The sequence below is a fragment of the Gopherus flavomarginatus genome, chromosome 1 (assembly GCF_025201925.1).
Source record: "Gopherus flavomarginatus isolate rGopFla2 chromosome 1, rGopFla2.mat.asm, whole genome shotgun sequence".
In the NCBI taxonomy this organism is placed as follows: Eukaryota; Metazoa; Chordata; order Testudines; family Testudinidae; genus Gopherus; species Gopherus flavomarginatus.
Genome location: NC_066617.1, coordinates 357,182,531 through 357,194,820, shown reverse-complemented (window position 1 = coordinate 357,194,820; position 12,290 = coordinate 357,182,531). Strand labels below are relative to the sequence as shown.

Below are 12,290 nucleotides of genomic sequence, written 5' to 3'. Positions count from 1 at the left end.
AACCTTAAAGCTGAGACTCTGGAGAATAACTGAGATGCCGCTCTGCACTCGTCACCGCAGCTTATACTTCACACCCTCTTGGGAGGGTATACCTAACATTCTGGGAAAGGGTGCCCTAAAGCGAGCTGCAGATAAAACCTCAGAAGTATCATGTGCTTTAGTAAGGTCTCTGTTTTTAGGATTACAAAGGGACATAATTTGTGACAAATGCTAGTCAGGTTGCTTAATTATGATAACTATTGTGGCACCACCAAGAAGCCTGTTATTGACCAGTACCTCATTGTGATATGTGCTGTACGAACACAGACTACTATAGTGATGAGGGACAGACACGAACATGAATAGATGAATGAGTGAAAAAATATCCATGCTTCAGAGAAAGTAACTAGCAGGAAATACATAGGAAATCAGGCAAAAGCTACGGCGAACTATAGCGGGCCGCATACAGATAAGGTCCAGACTAGCCTTCTGTTTAAATACAATCAATAGCCAATTTGAAAATGTGGCTTATAAAGGTTACTTTGCTTTTGCACTGAAAAGCAGGCCATTCCTGTGGGATCAGACTGAGAGAGTAGGGTGCGGTGAACATCATCTCATCCTTTCTCCGGGAGTAAAAGCAGTTCCTGCAGAGTCTTCTTTTTTAAACCAAGTTTCTAGATACTATGGCAGCAAAAGCTAAATACAGTTCCAGCTCTATGCAAGACCTTGTGGGTCACTAAAGAATTTGCAATGAGGCACAGGGAAGAAAGAGAAATATCTAAAACTGTTCCCAAAGGCTATTTACCAACAAACTGTCTGCTCAACCCTATGGCTCTATGCTTGGGAAGAGCAGCTAAGGAACCTCTGCTTTTACCCACTCAACCCAACCACACTCTCTTCCATCTTCTCAGTAAGCTCTCTTCAATGCTCTTCGTAACCCGCTTTCCTGTTTCTTTCCGCTCCCGCTGGATGGTATCTGAACCCAGAGCTATTTCCTGTCTCCCATCCCTGTTTTGCTCCATCCCTGCTACTAATAGACTTCTGAACGTATCTGTCCACTCCTGTTTCCAAAGCAAGCCGGGGTAGGACCTGGCTACGTGGGGAAGATGGAACAGGGTTTTCCCCAAAAATCCTTAGGAACCAGGATAAAGCTTTTGGTTTAAAGATCAATGTACGTCCCCATCCTCATCTATGGACATGAACTTTGGGTAATAACCTAAAGGACGAAATTGAGAGTACAAGTGGCAGAAGTTAGGTTTCTCTGCAGGGTGGGTGGGCTTACTCTCCAAGATAGGGTGAGGGGCTTGGCTATTCGGGAGAACCTTGGAGTAGAGCTGCTACTCCTCTGGATTGAAAGGAGCTAGTTGAGGTGGTTTGGACACCTGATAAAGATGCCCGCTGGGAGGCCTCCTTTGTAACTCTACTGAACACGTCCTACTGGGAGGAGGCCCTAAGGCTGACCCAGCACATGGTGGAAGGATTATATCTCCCTGCTGGCCTGGGAATGCTGGGGAATCCCCCAGAAGGAGCTGACACTTGTTGTGGAGGAAAGGCGGGTCTGGTCCTCCCTACTCTCCATGCTGCCGCCGCCGTGACATTCACCAAGAAAAGCAGCATAAAGAAAAAAGAAAGATGCAGCTTCTGTACCAGATGACTGGAAGGAAGCTAATGTCAGGCCAATTTATAAAAAGGATGCTAGCAATTACAGGCTGGTGAGCCTAACCTCAGTACCAGGGCAACTGGTAGAAACTATAAGAACGAACAGAATTATCCAACACATAAATGGACATAGTTTGTTGGGGAAGTGTCAATACGGTTTTTGTAAAGGGAAACCATGCCTCACCAATCCATTAGAATTCTTTGAGGCAGCCTACAACATGTGGATAAGGGTGATCCAGTTGTTACAGCGTACTTGGATTTTCAGAAAGCCGCTGAGAAATTCCATCACCAAAGACTCTTAAGGAAAGAAAGCAGCCATGGGGTAAGAGGAAAGGTCCTCTCGTGAATCAGTAACTAGTTGAAAGATAGGAAACAAAGGTTAGGAATAAACAGTCACAATGGAGAGAGAGCAGCAAAGAATCCTGTGGCAGATGACTGGAAGGAAGCTAATGTCAGGCCAATTTATAAAAAGGATGCAGAGTGGCAGAGTTTGCAGATAACTATCTTGAATAATTTTGTAAGTCCAAAGCAGATTGCTTGGAGTTACAAAGGGATCTCACAAAACTAGGCGTCTAGGCAACAAAATGACAGATGAAATCCAGCACTGATAAGTGCAAAATAACGCACAATGGAAAAAATAATATCAACTCAATAAATACCATGATGGGTTATACATTAGCCATTCTCACGCAATAAAGAGATCTTAGAGTCACTGTGGACAGTTCTCTGAAAACTTTCACTCAATGCACAGCAGCAATCAAAAAGGCTAACAGTAAGTTAGGAACTACTAGGAAAAATATAGATAATGAGACTGGAAATATCAGAATGTCACTATATAAATCCATGGTGAGCCCACATCTTGAATACTGTGTCCAGTTCTGGTCATCCCACCTCAAAAAAGGATATAAGGGAACTGGAAAAGATTCAGAGAAGGACAACAAAGATGATCAAGGGTATGGAACAGCTTCCCTACATGGAGCCACTAAAAAGATAAGGGTTGCTCAGCTGAGAAAAGAACGAAGGGGCATATGATAAAGGTCTATAAAATCCTGAATTGTATGAAAAAAATGAATAGAGAAGTGTTGTTTTCCCTTATACACTATACAAAAACCAGGGGTCATCCAATGAAATTAATAGGCAGCAAGAGGAAGTAATTTCTCACACAATGCACAATTAACCTGTGGAATTCATTGCCATGGGATGTTGTGATGGCCAAAAGCATAATTGGGTTGAAAAAAGAACTAGATAAGCTAGATGGAGGATAAGTCTATCAATGGCTATCTAGTCAAGATGGTCAGGGATTCCACCTCACGCTTGGAGCAACCCTAAACCTCTGACTACCAGAAGCAGAAGATGAGTGGGTCACTCCTTAATTGCCCTGTTCTGTACACCAACCCCAAAGCTCTGGCATAGGCCACTGACGCAGACAGGATACTGGGCAAGATGGACCATGGTCTGTCAGTATGGTAGCTCTTATGTTACAGTTAATATCTCAATGAAACTATGATGTACACCTCTACCCCAATATAATGTGACCTGATATAACACGAATTCGGATATAACGCAGTAAAGCAGTGCTCCGGAGGGGTGGGGCTGCGCACGCCGGCGGATCAAAGCAAGTTTGATATAATGCGGTTTCACCTATAGCACAGTAAGATTTTTTGGCTCCTGAGGACAGCGTTATATCGGGGTAGAGTGTATCTCCATGACTGATATTTTTGAGCCCACAGGGACTTCTCACTTGGTCTGTTTTTGAAGATTGAGCTATTTAATAGCATTTCGGTTATAAACCTCAGAAACCTCAGAAATATGTTGCCCTAACAAAAAAAATAAAAATAATAAGAGGTGCAGGTTCACAGAACAGCTATAGATCATCAAGGATAAATATAGCTCATCTAAATGTAGTTTGCATTTGATCTATTTAAAATGCCTGGAAAAACAACATGTTATCGCAGAATAAAGCATGAAGCTATAACATACTCTACGACAGTATGTGAGACAAGGCCCCACATTTTTTTCCTTTTTAGATAATCTGGAACATCTGAATGATGCCACTGGGGTAATATTTAGAAGAAAAGACCCAGTATTTGTTCAATTAGTTTTCTGTCTAGTCCCAGAGTAGGCTATGTGCTATTCTGAGAAAAGAGACTAATTTAATGGAGATGTTATTAAGTTAAAATACCATTTCATCCTTATTTGATTTATAGGAATATGTCCTCCAATAGAGGTCACTGGGCATGGATGTAATTTCATCACACACACAAATAAAATCCCACCTTTTTTGAGAGGTGCAGAAGGACACCTCTCCCTACAAATAACCAGCCTTCTGAACTCAACTCTCTCATTAGCTCCCCATCCTGCAGACAACTACTCTGGAGGATACAATAGTCTTAGGCTGTCAGTAACCTCCACTTCTGTCAGAACAGTAGGGGCAGCTAGTCAGAGAGCATGTCAAGGACACCCTGCCAAGCATATCCACTCTCGTGAAAACTTAGCGTAAGCACCTCAGCTGACCGTAGCCACTTTGGTGGGCTGTTAGAGCCCAAGCCAGAGAGAAGTAAAACTTCCACAGCACCTTATATCCTCGATCTCTAACGGTGAAATCTTGGCCCTATTGCAGTGATGGGGAGTTCTGCAACTGATTTCACCGAGATCAGGATTTCACCCTTAGAGTTCAATGGATATATGATACTATACAAGTTTTACTTCTCTCTGGCCTAGACTCTATCAGAGGAAGATTGTTTACTGACAGTCAAATAGCTTTGCAACAGCAGCATGAAGTAGGTTATTATACCCAGTTCTTCAATGGGCAAACTGAGGCAAGAATGCTTCTTGCCCAGGGTCACACAGCAAATATGCACTAGAGACCACACCAGCACCCACGTCTCCCCATCCTGTTCTCTAACTCAGAGATTTCAAACGCCTGACTTGTGGGCTATATCCAGCCTGTGTGATTTATTTCTGAGGATGCCACTGAACATTCAATTCTTCAGAACCAAAGCATTTATTAAAAAACAAAGGTTTCTCTCCCCCATGGTTACGAAGATAATCTTCCTAATGTGCACTGCGTGGTAAGCTGACACACTGCTGTCTTTCTGAGGCCTGCTAAATGCTCAGTTTTTATACCAATTTTGTTCAATCAGGAGAAGCACAGACTTAATCAGTGCAAAGTAGCTATAGTGACGGCTTGTCTTCGCTACTGGCGTAAGTCAACCTAAGTTACGCTACTTCAGCTACGTGAATAATGTAGCTGAGGTCAACGTAGCTTAGATCGACTTACCCTGGTATCAAGGCACTCTCTAGTTGACTTCACTACTCAAGCTCCCCAAGAAGAGTAAGATGGGCCAACTGGAGAGCACTCTGCTGTCGATTTAGTGGGTCTTCACTAAACCTGCTAAATTGACACCCACTGTATTGATTGCAGCAGCGTCTCCGGATAATGAAGATAAGCCCTGAGAGAAACACCTTTGTGTCAACAGAATGACACCAACAGGTGGGGAGAGGGACCCACTGGTTTAATCTAACAATTAACATAAATCATTGTGAAAGCTTAGTGTAGATCAGACCCAAGTATGCAGAGAGACTGAAACAGTGGCACTGGTAGGTGTGAATTCTCACATCCCCTAAATCTCAGGGGGTGTTAACACTGAAGGCTAATGATAACACTGCAATATTATCAACTATTCAATTGCTGATTGCTTTCACAGCTGGAAAAGGGGAGGTGTTGGGAGCGAAAGTATGGTAGGCACGGGGAGTTCTGCAGGGAAGGAGATGCAGAGGGAAGGAGAGAGGAAGCACACAAATACAGGGAAAAGGGATAGAAACAGAGAAAGGAGGATGGGGAAGGAAAAGAAACAAAGAACAGGAATAGCATTGGCCTAAAGGGAAGCAGATTTCCCCATTGAGCGATGCTGGATGTGATCATAAGGTCCTGGACAAATAACAGATAATGATAATAACTAAGTAATTACACAAAATTCATGTCCCAGCCTGGATCTTTGTGCCAACCTCTCATTGACCTTCTTCCAGAAGGGGTGGAGGAGTGTATGTATCTTAAATTTACACCCCAACTCATTCTCCAGAATTCAAATGGAATCCAGTTTTCTCCAAAGAGTGATTTGGACTCTCCAGCACTGACCACAAAACGTTGCCCAACTGGGTGTTTGGCAAGCACATGGAAGGTGGAACATGTGAAACAAAGCCTACTGGACAGAAGCTCTGACCGAGTTTTATGAGACTCCATTAGATCAAGAGAAAAGATTTCCATACCCAGCCATCACTTCCAGATGGAGTTGTCCAGAGACCGTCAGGAAGGCAGGAACATTGAAGAAATGGGAGTTTTCCCCAGGTTCCTGTACTTTATTTGATGTCTGTAAGTCAAGAACACACAACATGCCAGACTATTAATCGACAATTAAGGATCATGGCTCCTAATTTATCACTCATGCCCCTCCTCTGAAAATTACAGGTGCTTCAATCTAAATAAAAAAAAACACAAAAAACCCCACAAGACAAGGTCCCATGCTTCCTGGAGTAAAGCCATACACCAGGGGCTTGTCTACACCAGGAGCATTGTCTAATTGGTTTTAAAAGTAATTCAAGGTAAGTCCATTTCAAAATCAGTTTGGGGCCTTTTCTAACTTGGCAATTACCGCCTATTTCAGCATAGCTGCACCACGCAAACCCCTAATTTAGACAGAGAAAGCCATGATTTGCAGGAGAACCTGGGGCTAATCTCCAGTCTAGACAGGGCCTCAGGGTGATTTAAGGTGGTATCACCTGTTGTCACTGAAGTAGTCTACAGAACATCTGTAGGGGGAGGGGGAGAGAAACCAACTCCAAAGTTGGAAATATACCAAAAAGATTCTTAATTGTCTCTTGAGGAGCATTTAGACCAGAGGTGGGCAAACTTTTTGGCCCGAGGGCCACATCTGGGTATGGAAATTGTATGGCAGGCCATGAATGCTCACGAAATTGGGGGTTGGGGTGAGAGAAGGGGTGAAGGCTCCAGCTGGGGGTGCGGGGTCTGGGGTGGGGCTCGGGGGTTGGAAATACAGGAGGGTGCTATGGGCTGGGACTGAGGGGTTTGGAGGAGGATCAGGACTGGGAAAGGAGGTTGGGGCATGGAAGGCGGTCAGGGGTGCAGGCTCTGGAGAGCACTTACCTCAAGCAGCTCCCAGAAGCAGCGGCATGTCCCCCCTGATGGCTCCTACGTGGAGGCATGGCCAGGCAGTTCTGCACACTGCCCCATCCACAGGTGCTGTCCCTGCAGCTCCCATTGGCCACAGTTCCTGGCCAATGGAAGCTGCGGGGGCTGCATTTGGGCCGGGGCAGTGTGCAGAGCCCCCTGGGCTGCCCCTACACGTAGGAACCAGAGAGAGAACATGCTGCTGCTTCCAGGAGCTGCACGGAGCGGGGCAAGCCCCCAACCCTGCTTCCCAGTGGGAGCTCGAGGGACGGATGCGGCCCTCGGGCAGTAGTTTGCCCACCCCGATTCAGACAGTAGTGGCATGTCAATGTATTTAAGTCATTAACTTGTTATAAATTGCATATATGGGAGAGTGGAGAGGGACACATGATTTATGGGTGCCTGCCTAGGTTCCCTGTAAGCTGCGTGGCTGTGCAGCTGAGCAGCAAATTATGTAGGGCCATGCAGGTCCCCTGGCCCGGCCTGGTCCAGAGGGGGAGAGGTGCCCCTCCCCCGGCCCAGCCCAGCCTGAGCTGCCATGGCTGGGGAAAGGAGCCCCTCCACCTGCCCAACCCAGCCGAGTCGAGGAGCCCTTCCCCCAGCCCAGCCCTGCCAGAGCTGCCGGGGAAAGGAGCCTTCCCCCGGCCTGGCCCAGCCCAACCGGATCTGGCGTGGCGGGGAGAGGCACTCCTTCCCCCCAGCCCAGGTGCTGCTGCGGGAAGAGTGAGCTGGGGGAGTCCTCTCTCTCCACCATAGCCCTGGGAAAGCCTGCACCCCAAACCTCTCATCCCCGGCCCCACCCCAGAGCCCACACCCTCCCCATACCCCAACCCTCTGCCCTAGCCCTGAGCACCGCCCACATCCCAATCCCCTCATCCCCAGCTGGAGTCCTCACCCCAACCTTCTGCCCCAGCTCTGAACCCTCTCCCACACTCTGAATTCCTTGGCCCTACCCCGCCACATGAATTTTGTTGTTCACCAATATGGAGTTGGTGTGTCACACATCACCTCCATATTGGTGCACATAAAATTAATTCTGCACATGGGTGGGAAAAAGTAGAGGGAACACTGGACTGCCTGTTTATATAAACCATAAACATGGTTTATAACAAATACACGTTCCTATTCCCAACCCTCCACCCCAGCAACAGAATGAACGGCATTATAAAGAATTTTCTGTAAGACAACAGTGTGTTCAGCTATTAGAAAAGTATCCAGAAAACTATGCCCCTCCCAATCCTGCACGTGTCTAAATACTCACATGAACAGTCCCATCAAAATCAATGGGACTAGTCAGATAAGTCAATTTATGCATGTGCTTAAGCGTTTACAGGATTGGTGCATTATAAGCACATGACTAGGCTAAATTTTGGTAGAGGCCTGGTTCCCGCTGACGTCAATGGTAGAATACATATCAAGTGCAGGATATGGTCCTTAATACTTTGTTGCATACCTAAGGTTATTAGATGGCTCTGAAATAATTTACTAATGTAGTAATAGAAAGCAAAAAGACAGACAAGGGAAAAAAGCCATCGAGTGCAGCAGAAAGGAGCTAGGGAGGAAGGTCTTGTGAATAATGCACTGCACTGGGACTCAGGAGAACTGGGTCTAGTTCCCTGGCTCTGCCAAAGATGCCTGGCATGAGCTTGGATGAGTCACAATCTCTCTGTGCCTCAGTCTCTCATTTGTGCAATGGGAAGAAGAGCACTTCCTTTGACTTGTAAGACCAAGTTCTTCAGGACACAGACCATCTCTTACTAGATTTCCAGTACTGGGTGGGGCCTTGATTGTTGCTGGTGCCTCCAAAGCATTACTGTAATGCAAATAGCAATAATAAAGAAATTGACTTTGTAATAGAAGTGGGGGATGCACATTTATATGCCACTGTGGGGCCCTTGGAGAAAGCTAAAAATATTCAGTTCTTCAGTTATACAGGCCTGTAGGACTAGAAGTGGGTTAGCAACTCTGAATTTTGCTTGAAGTGTATGTAAATGATCATGTAATTTAAGTGTAAGTTATTGCAAGAGAGCATAACTTACATTGTGAGGCAATCAAAAGGCAGGGTTATAGTAGGAAAGGCAACAGAAGAGTATAACAAGGTACAATGTAAAGCACAGGGAGGGCGTGCCTCTGCTCAACCCGTTTCACAGATGGGGAAACAGACACAGAGGTGGAAGGCTGAATTTTCAGTGGTAACCTAATTTCAGGAGCTCAGACTGGGACACTTAGGTCCTGAATTTCAGAGGAGCTGAGCACACACAGCTAACTGGAGCTGTAAATGTTCAGAACCTCAGGGGGTGGGGAGTGGAAATCAGTTCCTAAGTTTTTAAGAAACGGAGGCATCCAAAATAAAGGCTTTGAATGACTTGAAAAGCTGTACAGGACAACAAACCCAGACTGCCCAATCCAGTCCTGACCTTTAAGCACAAGTTCATTCTTCTTCACAGAGATCATGGAAAATAAAATCTTTAAGAATTTCTACCATTAGAATATCTTTGGTTTCACACATCGCTGCCATAAAGGCTCAATTTTAAGTCTGATAAGAAAGTTGGGGGGGGGGGGAAGGGGCAGGTATTTTCCATCTAAGGCAGGTGCCTAAAGTTTATTAAAAAAATTTTAATCAGTGCTATTTTCCTTTCCCAGGGGAATGAACTTGATTCTATCAGAAAAAGCACTACAGTAATGAGAAAAAAAGAAAACGGAATATTCTATCGAGTCTTCATTGTTATTCTATGATTGGAATATGGAGATTATACAGGCACAGAGCCACAAATGATCTTTTCTTCCAGCTCTTGTGTATCTTTTCAGGTCATTGGACAACGTGCACACAAAGAAACATCCTGGAACATTTAGCTGGGCATAGACAACAATTTTATTAGGGGAGGGCTTAGAGTTACAAAGGAAAGAAAAGCTGTTGGATATTGCTTTAATGAGTAGTTTTGTACCATGATTACATATGTCCACCTTTAATAAAAGGATACATTATAATTGTTTCAAACTCAGTATTTTTTTAATTAATGTAATCCCTAATTTTTTTTAATTTTATTTTTTTTTGGGGGGGGGGTGGGGGCTGAGCCCATGTAAAAAAATCAAAGTTTCTTATTAAAGATTCTTAGTTAAGATCTTCGCCCTCTACCCCCTTCCTCAAGTTTACTCACTAGATTTCTTCACGGTTTTTTTTCTCCTTCCTGATGAAGGCAGACGGTTTCCTCTCCTATTGCTGAAGTTTATTTCATTCTAAAGTACAATATTCCTTCTCCAATGTATCTTTAGGATGAGGCACAGAAGCTCTAAGTGCTTGTGGTCATTAATGATTCTCGAGCACTTTTCACAAGATATGGGTGCTCTGGCTAAATTCCCTCTTGGTTGGTTACATTCTGTTCTACTTCAAATTTCTCCTGTAGCTGGGCATGGTGCTCTACACTTCCTGGACTAAACTGCTTTGTACTGTCGCTGTGCTCCCCTCGCAAGTTTCATCCTAGCAGTGACCGCACTTCGGTGAAAAAGTGAAGCAAGCCCTATTGAAGTAGTTTGAGGCCAGTTTGTGAAATAACTGGTGATTCTGAGGCACTGAAGTTGCTGTGTAAACATAAGGTATCCCCCTGCACTGAAGCAGGATTAAGTATACCTAGACCATCCCTGTCAGATATTTGTCTTAAAAACCCCCACTGACGGGGATTCCACAGTCTCCCTAGGTAACTTGTTCCAGTGCTCAACCAGACTTATAGTTAGAAAGATTTTCTTCATATCTAATCTAAATCTCTTTTTGCTGAAAACTAACCCAAGTACTTCTTGTCCTTTCCTTGAGGGACATGGTAAACCATTGATCACTATCCTCTTTATAAAAAAGTTTGTACATATTTGAAGACTTATGTCCTCTCACTGCCTTCTCTTCTCTAAACATTTCCATTTCTTTCCCCCTTTATGCATAGGTCATATTTACTAATTCTCTTATTTTTGTTGCTTTCCTCTGACTCTCCAATTTGTCCACATCTTTCTTACAATACTCCAGCAGAGGCCTCACCAGTGCCAAGTAGAGCAGGACAATTACCTTTTGGGTCTTATATATGACGCTCCTCTTAACACACCCCATTTGCTCTTTTTGCAACAGCAACACATTGTTGACTCATGTTCTGTCTGTGATCCACTATAACTCACACATCCTTTTCTGCAGTACTGCTGCCAAGCCAGTTATTCCCTATTTCGAATTTTTGCATTTGATTTTTCCTTTAAGTATAGTACTTTGCACTTGCCTTTACTGAATTTCATTTTATGGAATTCACACCAAATTCTCCAATTTATCAAGATCATTTTGAATTCTAATGCTGTCTTCCAGAGTGTTTGAAACCCCTTCCAGCTTGGTATCATCTGCAAATTTTATACGTGTACTCTCTACTCCACAACCCAAGTAGTTAATGAAAATACTGAGCAGTACCAGACCCAGGAGAGACCCTGCAGAGCCCCACTTAATATGTCCTCCCAGCTTGACAGAGAATCACTGATAACTACTCTGAGTATGGTTTTTCAATGAGTTGTGCACCCACCTGATAGTAATTTCATCTAGGCCATATTTCCCTAGTTTGTTTATGAGAATTCCACGGGGAACTGTGTTAAAAGCCTTACTAAATGAGCTGACATATTAGAAATAGATTGATTTTAAAATAAAATATTCAGAAGTGTTCCTCCATCACATCATACCTGCCAACACCTGAGTTCAGCTGTTTTCCTTTCCTTTTTTTTAAAAAGGAGTCACTTATAAACTCTGACAAAAGAAATACAAAAACCTGAACTCAGAACCTAGGGTGACCAGATGTCCCAATTTTATAGGGACAGTCCCGATTTTTGGGTCTTTTTCTTATATAGGCTCCTATTACTTCCCATCCCAATTTTTCACACTTGCTATCTGGTCACCCTATCAGAACTGGACAGCTAAGTGCAGGAGGAACAGATTCTGAACTCAGGGGAGACAGCATGGTTTGCAGCAATGTGCAAAGAGGAGGAAGACAGGACACCTGGGTGTTAAAAGCTGGGTACCTAAATAAATGCCTGCTTTTCAAAGGACCTGAGCAACCACAGTTCCCAGGGCCTTCAAAGGGCGCTCTGGAGGCACATTTCTGAAAACAAAATAGTCAGACCACTTATCTGGGTGCAGGATGTGTGTTCAGATGCCTAAGATATCCAGCTCTCAAAATTTAGGCCCCTGCGTCTATTCCCAGCTTTGCCAAGGACCTGTCACGTGATCTGTCACTGCCTCATTTCCCAGCTTGTAAAACAGAAGGACCTCATGGGCGTTGCTAGGTTGAGCTCATGCAGGTTTCTAGTACCTCTGAGCTTCTTCAAGCTGACATTTTTCTTACTAGCTTGGAACCTGTTTTGGTTTTGTTTTTTTTAAAGCTCTGCTGTTCACCTCCAAGATATACGGTCAGCTACCTATATTCTTAGATCAGAGGACAGTTTACTTCCA

The 12,290-nt window shown here is 44.2% G+C and overlaps 1 protein-coding gene across 1 annotated transcript in view; it reads right to left on the bottom strand.

The window, feature by feature from the left end:
- Positions 1 to 12,290, bottom strand: part of NARS2 (asparaginyl-tRNA synthetase 2, mitochondrial) — a 79,410-nt gene that overhangs the window by 48,718 nt on the left and 18,402 nt on the right. The window contains exon 6 of the mRNA XM_050941819.1: positions 5,908 to 6,008. Coding sequence (XP_050797776.1) covers positions 5,908 to 6,008 — 101 coding nt within the window. The remainder of the gene's footprint in view (positions 1 to 5,907; positions 6,009 to 12,290) is intronic.